We start from the raw sequence: 20,100 nt of genomic DNA on the forward strand, positions 1-20,100 counted from the left end.
CAGAGCAGGCTACCCAGGTTGGCTTTGGGGCCTGTAGGAAGGCTGGTAGCTGAAGGCACCTACCATCCGTGTTCTGATAGAGCCCTTGGGGTGGTGGGCCACGTGTAGCAGATGGTTCTGGGAAGTCAGCTTGGCCTGGCTGAGGGAAGGCTGCCCAGTCTGGCTGGTGGAGCCCAGCTGGCCCTAGAGCAATTGTATTTTCACTCAACTGTCTCCACTAGCTAAACTGACCAGAAAAAATGAACTTTCTGTCCCATCTCTCCACCCTATCCTCATGCTGTGCCACTTATTCCCACAACAGCCCTGGAATAGCAAATGAACATTTACTCTAATGCCTGCTGGGTGCCATGTATGGCATCAACCAGTACTACATTTGCATTTAACAGCGTTCTTAAAACATCCTCTGAGGTGGAATATTACCCCCATTTTGCAGATGAAGGAACTGAGTCTCAGAAAGGTGAAGTGACTTGCCCAAGAGTACAGAAATTTGTAAGTGGCCAAACCAGAATTTATACCCAAGTCTGTCTTACTTCAAGTCTAGTACATTTTCTAATATATCTGCTGGAGATAGAGTGGGAGAAACCAGGGAATTTCTGCCTATTCTAGCCCATGGTTTGCTTCATGCCTGCTACTGAGATCATGCTTTAGCTTTTTGAAAATACTTCCCATCTGTTGCCCCAGTTTATCCTTATAGCATTCCTGGGAGGTAAGTAGAACAGGAATGTAATAATAGATACTGTGTATTGAGTGCTCACTGGGCACTAGGCACTATGAAGCACTTTACATGCAGGGTTAAGCACTTTACATGCAGAATCCAACCCCATAGGGCTAGGTTTTATTATTATCATCCCCATTTTGTAGATGAAGGTGCTGAGGCTTGGAGAGACCAAGTAGCTTCCCCAGGGTCACACAGCTAGTAAATGGAGTAGAATTTAAACCCATAGTGTTCTGTCATGGGATCTGTGAGCGTAATCTTCCAAATGTGCCAAATAACAATAATAATAGTTCCTAGGAATAGGAGCTAACTTTTACATGATGTTTTAAGATTTGTAGACATCATCACAAACAATAGCCCCCAAACCTCATGAATTAATTTTGGCATGTATCATCTTCATCCCATTTTCCAGGTGAAGAAACTGAAGTTCAGATAGACAGGACTAGAACCTCTGCTTCCCAAGTCCCAGCGCTTCTTATGGGACCTCTTTGGTCTGCTCACATTTACCCCTTTCTCCTTCAGATCACTTCTCCCTTGGCTCCCAGGCCCTCCTGCAGCAGCTTCCACCTGGGCCATGTCTTCCTCAGATGAAGAGACGCTCAGTGAGCGGTCATGTCGGAGTGAGCGGTCGTGTCGGAGTGAGCGATCTTACAGGAGCGAGCGGTCAGGGAGCCTGTCTCCTTGTCCCCCAGGGGACACCTTGCCCTGGAACCTGCCACTGCATGAGCAGAAAAAGCGGAAAAGCCAGGATTCGGTACTGGACCCTGCAGAGCGTGCTGTGGTCAGAGTTGCTGGTAAGAGAGATACCCCAGCAGGTTGGACGCTGTGGGTGTGAGGGAGGAATGGGACAGGGTGCAGTGGCTGTGTGGGGGGCCGAGGGGCCCTCACCAGGGCTCTCTGACAAAGCAGCCAGAATCGGATTTGTTATTATTACTCTTGGAAAGATGTTGAAATAACATTAATGAAAACCTCAAAAGAGGAAAATCTGCCACCCTGCGCTAACATGAGACCTGTTTTCATTTCTGTACCTTCTTCCTTGTCTTTGTCCCCATTCAGTTATATTTTCTCTGTAGTTGCCTACATGGCTTAGGTACCGTTCTGCATCTGACTCTTTTTAGTTACTCTTATATTAAAAAGATTTTCCGTATTGCACTTTAGACTTTATAGCTACTATTTCTAAAGGCTGTCTAATATTTTTTATGATTTTCTAAATCCTACGCTTTTTTCACTTTTTGGCTATATTAGACAATGCTGCTGAGAACATGGTTAAGAATGATTTGAGTTATTTCCTTATAATGAAATCCTTGGAGAGCACAGTTTTACTTGTATCACCTTCCAAAAGTGTTCTACATGCTGACCTTTGACATGGTCTGAAGGTCGGGGCTGCCTCCTGTGGTGGGATGTGCCCAGCTGTTTGACAAGCAGCGGTGAAATGTAGTTATGAGTGTAAGCTTTGGAATCAGAGAGGGTAGGGTTCTGGATTGTGGTCCTGCCACTGACCAACTGTGTGACTCTGGGCAAGTCCCTCGTTCTATCTCAGTGTCACTTTTCTTGTCTTAAGAATGGCCGGGCGCGGTGGCTCATGACTGTAATCCCAGCACTTTGGGAGGCTGAGGCAAGTGGATCACGAGGTCAAGAGATCGAGACCATCCTGGTCAACAAGGTGAAACCCTGTCTCTACTAAAAATACAAAAAAATTAGCTGGGCAGGGTGGCGTGTGCCTGTAATCCCAGCTACTCAGGAGGCTGAGGCAGGAGAATTGCTTGAACCCAGGAGGCGGAGGTTGCAGTGAGCTGAGATCGTGCCATTGCACTCCAGCCTGGGTAACAAGAGCGAAACTCCATCTCAAAAAAAAAAAAAAAAAAAAGAATGTCTGCTGTGCAGGGATGCCTTGAAGTTTAAAGATAAAGTGTGGAAAGCCCTTACCACAGTTTTTTGTTCAATAAAGGAGATGCTTCAACTGAAGGCATCCACAGCTGCCTCCCTAAAGTGTGCTCAGCATCTCAGCAGGGTGTTGGTGCTGGAGTACAGATAGGAAAACAGAGCAGTGCCTGCAGCTAAATCGATGACATAACTAGCTTTCAAGCCATCACCAAGGCCTGTACTGCTACTTTCTTTGTGTCTCTCAAATAATATACCTGCTCCTTCCACTGTATAATAGCTCTTCCTCTCTTAGTCTTGCCCCCATCCTCCACATGACTAATAGAGTATTTTATTCTAAAATACAAACTTCGAGGGCATGGTGGTGCGTGCCTGTAGTCCCAGTTACTCTGGAGGCTGAGGTGGGAGGATCGCTTGAGCCCAGGAGTTCTGGCATGTAGTGTGCTATGTTGATAGGGTGTCTGCACTAAGTTCAGCATCAATATGGTGACCTCCCAGGAGCTGGGGACCACCAGGTTGCCTAAGGAAGGGTGAACCGGCCCAGGTTGGAAACGGAGCAGGTAAAAACTAAAACTCCCATGCTGATCAGTAGTGGCATCACGCCTGTGAATAGCCACTGCACTGCAGCCTGGGCAACATAGTGAGACCCTGTCTCTTAAAAAAAAAATACAAACCTCAATAGCACATGTTCAGCGGGCACAGTGGCTCACGCCTGTAATCCCAGCACTTTGGGAGGCCAAGGCGGGTGGATCACAAGGTCAGGAGTTCAAGACCAGACTAGCCAACGTGGTGAAACTCCGTCTCTACTAAAAAAAAACCTACAAAAATTAGCTGGGCATGGTGGCTCATGCCTGTAATCCCAGCTACTTGGGAGGCTGAGGTAGGAGAATTGCTTGAACCGGGACCTGGGAGGTGGAGGTTGCAGTGAGCTGAGATCACGCCACTGCACTCCAGCCTGGGCTACAGAGGGAAACTCCATCTTAAAAAACAAACGAAAAAAAAAAGAACATATATTCTATTTTATGAAATGAAGTGTTGGCCGGGCACAGTGGCTTACACCTGTAATCCCAGCACTTTGGGAGGCCGAGGTGGGTGGATCACCTGAGATCAGGAGTTCGAGACCAGCCTGACCAATATGGTAAAACCCTGTCTCTACTAAAAATATAAAAATTAGCTGGGCATGGTGGCGGTGCTGGTAATCCCAGCTACTCGGGAAGCTGAGACAGGAGAATTGCTTGAACCCGGGAAGCGGAAGTTGCAGTGAGCTGAGATGGTGCTACTGCACTCCAGCCGGGTGACAGAATGAGACTCCATCTCAAAAAATAAAAATAAAAAAAAAGAAATGAAGTGTTGCCCGTATAATATTTCATTAAAAATACAATAAATAAATAAATAAAATAAAACACAAACCTAATTCTATTACTCAACTGCTTAAAAACCACCTTTGGCTCCTCATTGCCTGTGGAATAGAGTCTTCAGCATAAAGATCCAACAAAATTACTTGCCTCTCGAGCTTCACTTGCTGCCACCTCTACCCCTAATCACCCTGCCACGGTACACTGTAACTTGCCCTCCAGAGGGATGCATCTTGCAGGATGAAACTAACATGCTTTAATTTTCTTCTCTGCAAGATGCTGGTAAACCCTCCTCCTCTTTTAAGTGCCGCCTCCTCTGTCCTTAATGCCCCCAGTGGTATCCAAAGCTTCCTCCTCCGCTCTCACAGTCATACTTTTCTCTCCTCCATGTTCCCTTGTACAGTGTAGCAGTTAACCCACAGGGTGCCCATTACTCCCTTAGAAAAGTGAGCAATTTGGGACGTGTCTTATGTTTTGAGCCTCAGAGGGCTGCACAGCGCCTTGTGCATGCTAGAGATCAGCCAGTACTGAAGGACTGAATGAATGCTGAATGAGCGTTTTGATGATATTATGTGATGTGACAGATTGTGATCCAGAAACAGGGGCACTGAACTGTAATGGAAAGTCAGACAGAGAAAGGCTTATGTGGGCTCAGGTAATCAGAAAAGGACTTTAGAGGGAGTGAGCTCCAAGTGAGGAGACAGCAGTAGGGCCTGGAAGGCAGGAAGGAGAGTTTGAGCTCTTTCTGATGGGCAGCGGGGAGTCCTTGGAGGAAGTCCTTCTCAAAACCACGGGGCCTGCAGTATCAGCCAGGCACAGAATTTCAGAGCTGTCCCTAGGGTGCAGGAAGGGCTCTACTTGTCTCCAGTCTTGAAGGGCCATGACTCAGGGCTCTGAAGACTCGCAAACCTCTTTCTCCTGAAGACAGAGTGGGCTGTCTCATTCTTCCTTCTTTATACCCTCCGCCTCCATCCCTCATCACTCATGCATACTCAGATCGCTTTGTGATGATTTCCCCTTCCGGTCTTCTCTGAGGAGGCCCACGGGATGATTTGCCTGCTGCTTCAGATTTGGAGTCTAGAATAGAAGTGGAGTGGACTCAAGGAGGCTTAATTTTATGCAGGCAAGGCTCCTAAGGATCCCGCTGGGTCAACTCAGCACAGGGATGGCGGGTGCTGTGCAGTGCTGTGTTTCTGGCATGGATGCTGATCTCCTTTGCATCCTGACACTGCTGAATGCCTCTTTTGAGGAGGGGGTTGGGCCAGTAAGGCTGAAAATGGGGAGACTGCCATGGTTAAAAATAACTTATGCGCTGCAGTTGGGCGTGTTTCTTTAGCAGGAGAGGAGAGAGGCAGCAGAGACAAGGCGGGACTGCGACTTTAGGGTCTTGCTGAAATCTTCATGTGATTTTAGAATGCTGTGGGGGTTCCACCAGAGTAAAGAAAAAGGCAGCCTTAGCTCTGCAGGGACTCCTTCACAGGAGGTACAGGAAGGGCATGTCTTGGAGACCCTGGACGCTCTGAAGCTCTCTGAAGCAGAACTTTAATTGTGGAAGGAAATGAAGTCAGTCTTACACTGGAAGCCAGCTGTGGCCTGTGCAATTTTCTCCTCCCCCTGGATCTGGCTTATGAAGCCAAGTGGGGGTGTCTGAATCACTCTCACCAAATACAGAGCTTCCCTTTCCCTGGCCTACTCTGTGTCCTGAGCTGGTCTTGGGGCCTTGCCCTGCTTGAGGGAGAAACCCCTCAAGCATGTGTGACCCTGCTGGTCACACATGTCAGAGTAGAGAGGGATGTTGGGGCTGAGAAACCTGCTGATTTCAGTCTACAAAGTCAGACAGGTTCTAGGGTGCTAAACCTTATTCTTCCTCCCGTCTTCCTGTTCTCATCCTTCCCCTCTTTTGTTTCTCCTTCTTCTTTGCCAGCCTTATTCTCAACTCCCTAAGCCCAGCCACATTCAAATGTAACAAGTCACTAATGAAAGTGTCTTGTTTCTGTCTTGTTTCTGTAAATCTTTATGATTTGCACAGATTTCAAAATAACTCTGTGTTAGGCAGGACATATGTTAGCATCTGAGGCTCAGAGAGTTTAAGGGACTGGCCTGTAGTTACACAGGACTGGTAAACACAGATCTTCTAACACTAAGTACATTGCTATTTCTTTTTTTGAGACAGTCTCACTCTGCCACCCAGGCTGGAGTGCAGTGGAGCAATCTCAACTTACTGCAATCTCCGCCTCCCGGGTTCAGGCCATTGTCCTGCCTCAACCTCCCGAGTAGCTGGGATTACAGGCGTGTGCTGCCACGCCCAGCTAATTTGTGTGTTTTTAGAAGAGATGGAGTTTCACTATGTTAGCCAGGCTGCTCTCGAACTCCTGACCTCAGGTGATCTGCCCACCTCGGCCTCCCAAAGTCCTGGGATTACAGGCATGAGCCACCATGCCCGGCCCTGTACATTGCTCTTTCTATTTCCTTAGGCAATACATGGCAACCAGGCCAGTCTGAATCTTCTGCAGGTGACAATCTAAATCTCCACACTCACCTGAGAGACCTTTTGGTCACTTCCAGGAAAGGCCTCAGGATCCTGGTCTATAGAAACAGGAAAGGGGAGAGACCAAGATCTTGGAAACTTTGCCTCTTCCCCTCTGGCTCTCTGTCTTTAGTAAAGATCAGTAGAAATATCCTTACTTACTGGTGAGAAGCAACAAAAAAGTGGGGCACTGGGGAGTTTACTCTAGTAAAGAGTACAACACCAAAGGATAGAAACAATGAGAGGAAGAAAGGATGTATCCCCTGGGACCTGTGAGAGTAGGTTGAGAATAGGGTGCAAGACAGGTTGTCACATGGCTGTACACTGCACAACCCTTTGGGTGCCATTCACATAACATTTGTTGTCACTGCAGACATGTACATTTATTATTACAAGTTTCCTGCAGATGGCACTACCATATCTTGAAGAAGGGCTCATGTTTGGGCTAGGGCTTGGTTGGGTATGGGAAGATTTCACCCTCTACCCATCAAGCAGGCATTCCTTCATCTAACATCACTTAATTAGGACCCTCCCTGTCCTTGGCATTGGTATTCAAAGATGACTGAAGATGTGATCCCTTCTGGGGGCCGAGGCAGGAGGATCGCTAGAGCTAAGGAGTTCAAGACCAGCTTGGGCAACATAGTGAGACCCTGTCTCTATTTTTTTTTTAAGTAGTTAAAAGGGAAAAAATAATTCTGTCCCCATATGTGTTGTGAAAAAGGGGAGCACAGTGACTCAGAGCTAAGGATTGGACCTCTCTCTGCTTGTTCATTTATTCACTCATTCATTCAATCAACTAAAAAAGGGATCAAGCTATGTGCCAGTAGAAAGCATCTGTGGGATTCATTCTTGGGAGTCTCTCAGCAAATGCTGCTGAAATAATCATTCCCAGCATCTGCTCCATTGTGGCCTTCCAGTCAGATGGCAATTGTATCTCTGCACAGCCCTTGTTTCATTTGGCTTTATATTCATGTTCATTGTTCTCAGGTTCATTTCCCTCAGCAGCTCTGGAGCTCTCTGTAGTCACCGTCCCATCTTACCCCTTTTTGCCCTGGGGCGGAGAGCCATGAAAGCACTACCTGGTCAGAAGCTGGAGCTCACTCCTCGGGGCCCATGTGTTTCTTCTCCAGATTGGGAGCTCTAAGAAGGCATCCCACAGGCACCTCTCTGCTTCTTCATTTATTTATTCATTCATTCAATTAAAAAGGATCAGCCGGGCGTGGTGAGTCACGCCTGTAATCCCAGCATTTTGGGAAGCTGAGGCAGGAGGATCACGAGGTCAGGAGTCCAGCCTGACCAACATGGTGAAACCCTGTCTCTACTAAAAACACAAAAATTAGCTGTAGAGCATGGCTGTAGTCCCAGCTACTCAGGAGGCTGAGGCAGGAGAATTGCTTGAACCTGGGAGGTGGAGGTTGCAGTGAGCCAAGATCACGCCACTGTACTCCAGCCTGGGCCACAGAGCGAGACTCCACTCAAAAAAAAAAAAAATGGATTAAGCTCCAGCTATGTGCCAGGTACTGTGAAGACAACTGAATCTGGAGTCACAAGACTTAGGCAAATGACCTTGCTTCTTGGAGCCTCAGTTTCCTTGTCTGTAAAAGGGAGATGGTGATACTTGCTTCAAGTGATCATTGAATGAGAATCAGAATGTGCTGGAAAAACACAGCTTCACATGGCCTGCTACTGCACTTAGCAGTGTCATTCCTTGTAACCTCCCTGGCAGCCAGATGAGGCAGTGGAGACTCAGGAGGCCAGCAAAGAAGGGGCCCAAGCCTCTTATTTCTGTCCCTTCCTTTTGTTCTTTAGGCCTTTGTCAGGGAGCAGATGGACGTGGCTTATTCTGGCTAAGCCGTGAGTGGAAAGAAGGGGATGCAGGGATGGGAAATGGAACCTTAAAGATGATCTCACTGGGAATCCTTACTCCTGAGCCACCAACCTTCCTTGCCCTGAGGCTCTGCAAGTTTCGTATCCAGGAAGGCTCCTCCTCCTTCCCAGCTTCTCTACTTCTTTCTGGCAGTATCCACAGAATCTCTGGCCCTGTCCTAGAGCTTGGTTTCAGTAGCAGGAGAGATGAACAGAAGAGGGTGCCTGAAAGTGGGGCAGAATGAATTGTAGCTACACACCACCAGCTCAGCTCCAGCTCTTTGAAAGTAAATCTGGGTCACATTAGCTGTGGGCTGGAACATGACCACGTGGGCAGAATGCTGTGCAGGCAGCAGAAAAGACAGCCAATCTGTCCTTTCTCTGAGGTGCAGGGCCCCTGTGGAACCCTAGTTGGTGAGGGAAGGTGGCTGCTGAATTGCAAGATGTAATCCCGTCTTAATGCCATCATGCTTTTTTAATGACTTCCTTGGTGACATAGAGAAAGATATGGAATGACAGTTTGGCTCATGCCTTTCTGTTATGGGAGAAGCCTAGGCTGAAGGGAGGAATACAGAGGAAGGACTCTGGTTACTGTGGGGACTGTGGAAGGCCATCATTTCTCAGTCTCATGGGCTCAGGGGTTAGATGCCACCAGAGTAGCTGACACTGCAGCAGGATCTAGGGCTGCATTTGTTCTTTATTTCAGCAGTCCTCCCCTTGAGGAAAGGTCTATGAACAGATCCATCATCACTAAAATGTTATATGGAGCCTGGCTGGCCTCCTCTTTCTGGTTGCTGTGGCTGGGACCTGCAACTGCCTGTTGCCACCTGTCAGAAGCCTGCCACCTTCTTTCTCTGTCTTGGCTTTCTTGTGGGAACAGAATGGGTGCTCCTTGCTGGAATCTCTGCTTGGACTTGTGATGCTGCTACAGGGAAGGACTGAAGCCCCTATAACTTGAAGGGTGATGATTACAGGTTGAAGCTTCTGTCCTGAGCTGTGCTTTGGCCCTACCCCAGAAGATACCAGGCTTTTGCCTTGTGGTCAGGGGAGGATTCTGCCTGGGGCCTCAGTGGTGTCTCTGGGCATGCCCTCCCCGCTCATTTACACATTTCCTCATGTGCTCACTCTTCCATTCATTCATGCAAAGGACTGGCTTTGGGAGTCAGCTGGAGTCCTAGTTTCATTGCTCACTTGCTAATTGGGTGACTCTGGGATGTTAGTAACCTCATTGAGCCTCAGTTTCTTACAGTTAAAATGGGGGAGCAAGAGCACTCCCTCAGAGACTTACATGGTAGATTAAATGAGGTAGTGCGAGTAGGATGTTTGGCCCAGTACCTGCTATTTAGTCAGCCCTTGATACATATTAGCTGTGAACAAGTGTATGAGTGAATGAATGATACACTAATGTTGATATCATTCATTGACTCATACACTTGTTCAGAGATTCATGAATGTGCTGATTTATCCCCTTGCTTATTCACTGATTACACACTTGCTCATTTAACGGATATCCCCAGGGCTACTTTGTTCTAGACTCAGACTGCACTTCAGAGCCCAGCTCCTGCCGATGAAGACAGTTAGAATGCAGCATGAGCTGAGCTACATTGCAAGTCTAAAGAGTTTTGAGGAAATTCTGGAAGGGAAGGAACTTCTACTCCTGTCCCTCCCCGGCTTAAAGCAATGATAGCATTTCTTCTGGGACTGGGGAAAGAAATAGGAATTAGCCAGGACAACCTGAAGAGACAGGGCACATGTCTGTTGTTTGCATCTATTCTTGTTCTTCTTTCTTTGACTTTAGTAAGAAGGAAAGAAGGAAAATGAAGAGAGACCAGCTGGTGAGAATTAAGAACTAAAGAGTCTAGCTGGTGGCTTGCAGAGTGAACTCTGGATTCAGTTTAGGAGAGAGAGTCTGAGAGATGGTGCCAGCTGGGATCCTCCAGTGAATAATAACTGGTAAAGCCACTGTGTAGAGTCCTAGATGTGTGCCAGGCATTTTACATACATCATTTAATCCTTATAGACCCCTGGGAACTAGTTGCTATTCTCAACAGAAATATTAAGGAACATGTCTGAGATTATACATTGAGCAAATAATGGAGCTGGGATTCAGCATTACTTAATGTGCATGGCGCCCCCTGGCACCCAACATATACAATATGCCCGTTGGAGTTATTCAAGTGCTGAGTTCTGGGTCTGCCTAACTCCAAAGCCCAGGCACTTTCCAGGATATTTCAAACATATTAAAGTAATGAGAATAGTACAATGAACCCCTATCATCCAGAAACAAGAATGATCAATTCATGGCCAACTTTATTTCATTCCTACACTCTTGTCAGTGGAACAAACACAGTTCCTGTTTTTTCTATTCATTTACTGAACAATCAACACAGAAGACTTCTGTGTCCCCAAGATATGTGGGGACTTCTCACTGCCAGCAAGTTAAGCAGTAGTTCTTCAGTGGACACCAGTGGGGTGTCCTCCAGTTTAATTACCTGGAAATAGCATCAGATCCCACAGTTTGAGGGTTCAGCCCCCAAGACGTTCCCCTACTCCGCCTTTTTCTTTTTTTCAGATGGAGTTTCTCTCCTGTTTCCCAAGCTGGAGTGCAATGGCACGATCTCAGCTCACCACAACCTCCGCCTCCCAGGTTCAAACAATTCTCCTGCCTCAGCCTCCCGAGTAGCTGGGATTACAGACATGTGCCACCACCCTGGCTAATTTTGTACTTTTAGTAGAGACAGGGTTTCTCCACGTTGGTCATGCTGGTCTTGAACTCCTAAGCTCAGGCAATCTGCCTGCCTTGGCCTCTCAAAATGCTAGGATTACAGGCGTGAGCCACCGCACCCAGCCAATTTTTTGTATTTTTAGTAGAGACGGATATTGCCAAGTTGGCTAGGCTGGTATTGAACTCCTGATCTCAGGTGATCCACCTGCCTTGGCCTCCCAAAGTGTTGGGATTACAGGCGTTAGCCACTGCGCCCACCCCCTCCAGCTCCATTTCCAATGCCAATCACAGGTGGTTTTACCTGTGCTTCTGCCTGACTGGCTATAAATGGGGTCCTGGCTGGGTGCGGTGACTCATACCTGTAATGCCAGCATTTTGAGAGGCCAAGATGCGAGGATCGCTTGAAACCAGGAGTTTGAGACCAGCCTGGGCAATATAGTGAGACTCTGTCTCCACAAAAAATAAAACGAAATTAGCCAGGCGTGATGATGTGCACCTGTAGTAACAACTACTCAGGACGCAGAGGTGGGAGGATTGCTTGAACCTGGGAGGTTGACGCTGCAGTGAACCAAGACTGTGCACTGTAGTCCAGTGACACAGTGATACTGGATCTAAAAACAAACAAAACAAAAACCACAAAACACACAAAGGATACAGGTAAAGAGATGCAGAAGGTGAGGGGCGAGGTATGGAAGAAGGAATGTGGAGCTTCCATGCCCTCCCTTGTATGCCACTCTTCAGGAATCTTCACGTGTTCAGTTATCCTGGAAGCTCCCTGAACCCAGTCCTCTTAGGCCTTTCATGGAGACTTCCTTGGATAGGCATGATTGACAACCATGTAGAAATGTGATTGGGCAAAAAGTGTATGGTCTAACACAGTGTAGAGACCCAGCAAAGCCTGGCTGTTCAGATTCTTCTTGGAATTTCTGTACAGCATTCCTTCCCTCAGGGTATGGGGCAAGACTCCTGAAATAGGGTCTCATGACTACAATCAGAAATGTGGGGGAAGACTGAGAGTGGTGGCTCACATGTATAATCCCACCACTTTGGGAGGCCGAGGAAAGAGGATCGCCTGAAGCCCGAAGTTCAAGACCAGCCTGGGCAACATAGTGAGACCATCATCTCTACAAAAAAAAAAAAAAAAAAAAAAAATTAGGTGTCGTGGTGCATGCCTATAGTCCCAGCTATAGTTGGGAGGCTGAGATGGGAGGATCCCTTGAGCCCAGGAGGTCATGGCTGCAGTGAGCTATGATTGCACCACTACACTCCAGCCTAGGCAGCAGAGTGAGACACTGTCTCAAAAAAAAAAAAAAAAAAAAAATGCTGGCTATAGTGGCTTATGCCTATAATCCCAACAGTTTGGGAGGCCAAGGCAGGAGGATCACTTGAATCTGGGATTTCAAGACCAGCCTGGGCAACATAGTGAGACCTTGTCCCTACAGAAAATAAAAAAATAAGCCAGGTATAGTGGCATATACCTGTGGTCCCAGCCACTCAGGAAGCTGAGGTGGGAGGATAATTTGAGCCAGGGAGATCGAGGCTGCAGTGAGCCATGTTTGCACCACTGCCGTTGTGATCACCATCATCCAGCCTGGGTGACACAGAGACACCCTGTCTCAGGAAAAAAAAAATGCAGGGAAGATTGAGTCCTACTTTGGGAGAAAAAAGAAACAGGTGAAAGGAGGGCAGAAGGTCAGAAAGATTCTGTTTTGTAAGACTTGCTTTGCTTCGAGGCTTACAGTGCCTCAGCATTATAGCAGAAAACTATGACAAGGGCTACAGGAATTATGAGCTAGGAACTGTGGACAAAAAAAAAAAAAAAAAAAAAAACCATATATAGCAACCCCACATCTCCCTCCCCAGTTACATATAAGAAAGTTCTGGTAATCACATACTTTTACTTTCCCCACTTTTTGTCTTTGAGACAGAGTCTTGCTTTGTTGCCCAGGCTGCAGTGCAGTGGCACAATTATAGCTCGCTGCAACTTCAAGCTCCTTTACCCTCCTCACTTTTTAATCGTTATATTACACTACCTTTCCTCTAGTAGTAAATATATTAGTTTACCTACTTCAGAGTCCATGTCTGAAGACTGGAACCACTGCCACCTGACCCACTGCCCAGAGTCTTCATGAGGGATTTTTTTTTTGAGACAGAGTCTTGTTCTGTCACCTGGCTGGAGTGCAGTGGCACAATCTTGGCTCCTGGTTTGAGCAATTCCCCTGCCTCAGCCTCCCAGGTAGCTGGGACTACAGGTGCGCACCACCACGCCCGGCTAATTTTTTTAATTTTATTAGAGACAGGGTTTCACCATGTTGGCCAGGATGGTCTTGATCTCCTGACCTCATGATCCGCCCACCTTGGCTTCTCAAAGTGTTGGGATTACAGGCATGGACCACTGTGCCCTTCAGAGGTTTCTACCCTGAGGTGGTGTTGGATGGGGAGCTATGGCTTCAAGTGAAGGGAAGTTTCATAGGTAAAAAAGCCACAACTCCCAGTTTGGGGAACCTCCCAATTCCCTAAAAAGTATAGACGGCCCATAGTCCCTCAGAAACCCACACAGGGTAAGACCCTGTCCTGACTCAGAGCAGGAAGGGAGATTGGATATGGTTGAGCAGGGCTCACATTAGCCTGATTCCTTCAAGACTGAAGATAAAACAGTTTTACTGACAAAGAAGCTGGGAGACAGCAGAGGGGCCAATACCTTTTATAATTATTGTTAGGTTCTGAATGCCAGCCTTGGGGCTCAACATCTTACATGCTGTATTTGACCTAATCCTCAAAACAACTTTAGGAGGCAGATGTGCTACAGCAGAGGAAGCAGAAACCCAGAGAGTTTGGTAACTTGCTCAAGGTCTCCCAGCTAGTGAGGGGCCAAGCTTGGAATGGTGCTAGCTCTGCCTAGGGCAACCCACTGCCTCTCCCATTACAAGGAACAGTAGTTTAATAATAGCTAACATCTGTGTTGCACTTCAAGGTTCACAGAGTGCCTTAACACCCATTATCTCCACTATGCCTCGGGAACCCTGTGCGGTGAGGCCTTCCATGCCCCTTTGGGATAGCTGCCTGTCAGGGGTCCAGCCTCTGTTCATTACTCCCAGTAAGCACTGGAGATTCTTTGGAATTGGCTCTGACAAGCCACGGGAGAGGCTGAGGTGGAGCGGCTTGGCCAGTTACTATGGTAACCCAGATGGCTGAGTAACCATTTTGAGGGTTGCTATGGGGATGAGCTGCTGGTGGCAGGGATCCTGTCTTCCTGGGTGGCTGGCACCCTCCAGGCCTCTTAAATTGAGATGTTGCACTTTCTGAACAGAAGAGGGCAGCATGAGAGCAGGCAAAGGCTTCTTACCCCAGAGCAGATTTGAGAACTTCAAGCGAAGCTTATAAAGTGTTTCTAGGAGCTGGGCAAAAAGGGAATTTTGGCTGGGATTGGCTAAAGCCTGTGCCCAAGAGGCTGGTGGAGCTGCACTTCTGAGACTAGAACTAGGTAATTTTCTTCCAAGAGCTAGCCAAAAGATAACACTTGGGGCTGCCCCTTCAGTGCCTGGCATCAGCTACTATTGGGGAATATAAAAGGCACAGCAGATGGCTACCCTTGCAAGGAGGAATGGAGAGAATATGTGCACGTGTGTGTGTGCAAACACTCACTACTAGCAAAGAATTTCTTTTTTTTTCTTTTTTTTTTTTTTTTTTGAGATGGAGTTTTGCTCTGCTGCCCAGGCTGGAATGCAATGGCACAATTTTGGCTCACAGCAACCTCCACCTCCTGGGTTCAAGTGATTATCCTGCCTCAGCTTCCCAAGTAGCTGGGATTACAGGGACCCACCACCACCCCTGGCTAATTTTTTGTATTTTTGGTAGAGACAGGATTTCACCATAATGGCCAGGCTGGTCTTGAACTCCTGACCTCAGATGATTGGCCTGCTTCGGCTTCCCAAGGTGCTGGGATTACAGGTGTGAGCCACCACACCCGGCCTAAGAATTTCTTTATAAAGCATCAATTAACACATAAAATAATGCAGCATGAACCAAAGTGAAGAAGAGCTGGGAATAAACTTTCTAGGGGTCGAGGAAGGAGCACGAGCAGAAAGAGAAATAATTTTGTACTTCCCTCTTTCCTCCGTACACATGAAGTGTCTCAGCCCTTGACCACTGAGTGGACACTGAATTGGATTCTCAGTTGTCTTGAATCACAGATCTGGCTCCCTCCCCGACCCCCATATGAGTTCAGTGAGGCATCCATTCCTTCAGCAAATATTTACTGAACATCTACTATGTGCAATGTATTCTGTTAGGCCCAGTGATAAAGAAAGATGAAATAGATGTCTTTGCCCTGAAGAACCTATGAAGTAAGAGCTTAAGGAGGCAGTGACACAGACATCCACAGTACACATACCTGAAGTTCAAGACCAACATAGTGAGACCCTGTCTCAAAAAAAAAAATTTTATAAAAAGCCTGGCACAGAGGCTCACACCTGTAATCCCAGCACTTTGGGAGGCTGAGGCAGGCAGACCATTTGAGTCCAAGAGTTCGAGACCAGCTTGGACAACATGGGGAAATCCTATCTCTACAAAGAGTACAAAAATGAGCTGGGTATGGTGGCATGTGCCTATAGTCTCAACTGCTGATGGGTTGGCTGGTGGGGATGCTGAGGCAGGAGGATTGCTTGAGCCTAAGAAGCAGAGGTGTCAGTGAGCCGAGGTGCACCACTGCACTCCAGCCTGGGTGATAGAGTGAGGCACTGTCTCTAAATAGATAAATAGAAAAAAAAATTCATGTCGTTTGGGGTGAACTTTCAAGGTAGATTTCAGTAGGTGGAGTTGGGGGATGGGACATTCTAGGCAAAGGCTCAGAGTTTGATTATAGGGAAAGGAAGTACACAGGAGGGTGTCATAGGAGATCAGCCTGAAAAAGGAAGATAGATACTAAATATGGAAGACTTGTAATGCCAGCCTTCAATAAGGGAGGCTGTGAGACAAACATTCTCTCTCCTTAAATACTCTAGCCTTCCAGCTAGTCAGTAGTCACAGCCAGCCAATATTTGAGGATCATCTGGTTCACTCATTCATGCATTTAATCAGAAATTTAGGCCAGGTGCAGTGGCTCATGCCTGTAATCCCAGCACTTTGGGAGGCTGAGGTGGGCGGATTACCTGAGGTCAGAAGTTCAAGACCAGCCTAGCCAACATGGTGAAACCCCATCTCTACTAAAATTACAAAAATTAACCAGGTGCGGTGGCAGGCACCTGTAATCCCAGCTATTCAAGAGGCTGAGGCAGGGAGAATCGCTTGAACCCGGGAGAGGGAGGTTGCAGTGAGCCAGGATCACACTATTGCTTTCCAGCCTGGGTGACAGAGCAAGACTCCGTCTAAAAAAAAAAAAAAATTTTAAACAAATATACAAACGTGTGTGTGTGTGTGTGTGTGTGTGTGTGTGTATGTATGTATGTATGTGTATATTTTTAAAGACCAAATTTTGCCATGTTGCCCATTGCTTGAACTCCTGGGCCCAAGCGATCCTCCTGTCTTGGTCTCCCAAAGTGTTGGGATAACAGGTGAATGAACCAAAGGTCAAAGGTGAAGAAGAGCCACCATGCATAGCATTAAAGAATAGTTAGGCCGGGCGCAGTGGCTCATGCCTATAATCCCAGCACTTTGGGAGGCCAAGGCGGGTGGATCACGAGGTCAAGAGATCGAGACCATCCTGGTCAACAAGGTGAAATCCCGTCTCTACTAAAAAATACAAAAATTAGCTGGGCATGGTGGCGCACGCCTGTAGTCCTAGCTACTCGGGAGGCTGAGGCAGGAGAATTTCTTGAACCCGGGAGGCGGAGGTTGCGGTGAGCCGAGATCACGCCATTGCACTCCAGCCTGGGTAACAAGAGTGAAACTCCGTCTCAAAAAAAAAAAAAAAAGAATAGTTAATGAGTGCCTTGTATGTGCCAGATCATTTGCTAGGTGCTAAGGATCCTGTGGTGAGTAAGATGACAAACAGTCCCAGCCCTCACGGGGCTTACGATTTAGTTTGGCTAAAATACCTTGTACTATAACTTCAAGTGTGATGAGTGTTACCAAAGGGTAGAGGAGGGCCTATTAATTGGAGAAGGGGGGTCAAGGAAGGCTTCCCCCTGGGGAGTTTCAGCAGAAGCATGGATAGGAGTGAGCCAGGCCAAAGGAGGAGAGTGATGAAGGGTTATAGTCTGGGAATAAAGCAAGTGGGACGGCCCTGAGGCGAGATAACACATTTGAGGAGCTGAAAGAAATAGAAATTGGCAGGGCTTTAGTGAGGGGGGCATTTGATAAGGCTTTAGTTGGGAGGACACCAAAGATAAAGGGCTTTAATTTCCTTGTATTACCCTTCTCCTCCACTAGATGCCCTTCCGAGTACATTCTTCTGCTTCCCCCATTGCAGCCTTCTTAGAAATGCAGCAGCAGTCTCACCCATCAAGAGCAAAAGAAAATCAAAGACCAAAAGGAGAAAGGCTCAGAGCTTTTGCGACTGTGTGGTCTGGCTATAAATTTAGACTGTTGCTTGAAAGAAGCGAAAAATCTCCCCTTCATAAACTTCCTTCCTCCCATCCCCCCTGGCAGCCGCTTTGTTCCTCTAGCCTTGTAAAATTTTCTCTGTATAAAACAGGAACATCAGCCAAACATGTGGACTTCCCCACTTTCCATTCATTAGAAGAATGCATTATTTCAAAATCTCCTGGGAGCATTTAAATGCAAATTTGGTCAAGAAAGCAATTTGAGTCTCAGAGAACCCCTTTAGTCACAACCCAAAGCAGGTTTTTTCTTTGATTTCTGTGTTTCTTAATAGGAATCTCAACCCTTGCCTTCTCCCTGCAACACCCCCTCAGGTCTTCTCTGATTCTCACAGCAGACTCTTCCCCTTTTTGCCCCTGTTCTTCCTTCACCTTTGGCAAGCATCAGCCATTCATCTTGAGGAACCTGCTCACAAAGTGGAGCCTGTAGCAGCCCCAGGAAGGAATGGAGGGACTTTTCTATGTACTGTAATGGACCTGAGGAGGCAGATGTCTGTGTGGGGGTGAGATGTCTATGTGGAGGTGTTTGTATGCGAGATTTTTGTCTGGGCCCTCTTAGCCCTGCTGGTATAAAATAATATGGGAAATGTAGATGACTCAGCACTGACACAGTCAAGATCCTCAGAGTTAGCATTTCTATATTCTCTGCTGTTTACGAAAAATGTGCTTGTGCCATCAATCAGCAACTCATCCTGCATTTCCCACTGAAAACCTTTTACTGAAAAATAAATATACTTCAAACTTATTCCCCTTCTTTTTGTAAACTGAGCTCATTAGTAGCTGACACCAAAGTGAGAACTAGTTGTTTTGTTTTGTTTTGTTTTGCACAGAGGATTAAACTGGAAGGAAATGAGCATTTGTCTAAGGATCCTCCCTGTCCTCCTTCAGGTCCTTCCCTGCATGATCTCCATGCCTACAACTTGGGTAGGCCAGCAAAACTTGATGGGAAAAGATATGATTAATGACTTGCTCACCTGATTTCTAATCAGGGTGTGATGTGGAAACTAGCAGTGTGCACCTGTTATCGAGAATCATTTTTTTTTTTTGTTATGAATGTGCTGAGCATTGACCAAAATATTTGGCACTACTCACAAGGTACAAAGACACCTTCCCCAGCCTGGGGTTAAGAAGTCTCGCCTTCAAATTCTTGAGAATGGGAACTGGAATGGAAGCCCAAGTCCCAATTTTGGCTGCTCAGTGTTGCATGAATTCTTTTTTTACTTGCTAATGTGCCCTTATTGTGAGATCAGCCAATGTAACTTCTTATCCACAACCACCTCTCCAGACCTCCTGAAAAATCAAATTAACAGGGGAGGATAATGGCTGAATGGGGGGTGGTGGGCAAAACGTGTCCTCTACATTGACCAGAGTTTTTCATTCACTGCTGGTGGCTCCAGTGCACTCCATGAATATTGGAATTGAATGATACATAACTGAATGTTGGATCAGATGATGTTGGGAGCTCTGTCCTCAAAATGGCCCCCAATAAATCCCTACCCATATTTTCCAGTTTCCTTTCTTTACTCTTTTTTTCCCCCTGATGACAAAGAATTGGGTTCCCCTTTTCTTCCCTGACCAGCTATGCTCCAGAGTCCATCCTTTGTTCCCTAAGAGTCCTGGTTCCGTCTCAGGTGCCCACATTTCTCCCTTTTGAGCTCTATCTCTCTGTTCAGATGGCTGTCGCAGTTTAATAATCCTGGAGGGTCTATCTCCCACAGATCTATGTCCCCCCGTCTCTCCTCTTATTCACCCCATGGTGCAGTCAGAATCCCGTTTTCGGGCCTCCCTGGGTTGTCATTTCTCAGGCTCTGGCTCCTTGGCCTGGTTTACTTCATAGTGCTGGATCTGCCCGGTCACTTCTCGTTCAGCTTCTTCTGTTTCTGGAAAACCCTTTGTTCCCGGGATTCTTTGTGGGCTCAGTGTCCTCCGGCCCCACACTGCAGCCCTGTCTGGATCTTGCCCTTGTCCTCGTTCTGACCGCGTCTAGCCCCGGGATCTGAGGCATCGTGGTCTTTCGCCCTCTGCCTTCCCTTGTTTCTCCAGGTCTTTCTCCAGCAGCCGCACAGGCCCAGCTCGGTTTCCCTCCAGCCAGGGGGCTCCCTCCTTTGTCCCACTCCCGGCGTAGGTCAGCCCTGACTGGGGCTCCCGCCCGCTCTGTGGAGCCGGCCCGGGTCTCTCAGCCGTTCGGCCGGCCCAGCCTTTCATCCTGACGCGCGGAGCCTCCCACCCAGCGGGACTCCCTCGTGGGCCGGCCTCTCGCGCCCCTCGGTTCTCCGGGCCGGGCGCGGGTTGGCAGCCCCTGGGGGACCCGTGTGGGCAGCTCGGGCCCAGCCGGCCGCAGCCCGGGGCCGAGGACTCGCCGGGCCGCGGAGGCGGCGGGGAGAGGGGGGCGGGGAGCGGGCCGGGCCTGGCGCTCCTGACAGGAGGAGCCGCCGCCCGCCGTCGCCCGCCGCCGCGGCCGCGCCGGGGCGGGCTGAGGGAGGAGCGGAGCG

At 47.8% G+C, this 20,100-nt stretch overlaps 1 protein-coding gene across 1 annotated transcript; it reads left to right on the forward strand.

The window, feature by feature from the left end:
• Positions 1-449: 449 nt before the first annotated feature.
• Positions 450-19,594, forward strand: LOC135273385 (microtubule-actin cross-linking factor 1-like). The gene is made up of 2 exons (XM_064372202.1): positions 450-1,509; positions 17,439-19,594. The coding sequence occupies exons 1-2, from the start codon at positions 1,290-1,292 to the stop codon at positions 17,582-17,584; spliced, it is 366 nt and encodes a 121-aa protein (XP_064228272.1). The 5' UTR covers positions 450-1,289; the 3' UTR covers positions 17,585-19,594.
• The last annotated feature ends 506 nt before the right edge of the window (positions 19,595-20,100 follow it).

Source organism: Aotus nancymaae, unplaced genomic scaffold (assembly GCF_030222135.1).
Source record: "Aotus nancymaae isolate 86718 unplaced genomic scaffold, 86718_ANA_hifiasm-v0.15.2.pri h1tg000007l, whole genome shotgun sequence".
Classification (NCBI taxonomy): Eukaryota; Metazoa; Chordata; class Mammalia; order Primates; family Aotidae; genus Aotus; species Aotus nancymaae.

Coding starts and splice junctions, on each gene's coding strand:
- LOC135273385 (XM_064372202.1), top strand. CDS start 1,290: ATGTCTTCCTCAGATGAAGAGACGCTCAGTGAGCGGTCATGTCGGAGT. Junction 1,510..17,438: donor TGCTGTGGTCAGAGTTGCTG/GTAAGAGAGATA, acceptor CTCCTCCACTAG/ATGCCCTTCCGAGTACATTC.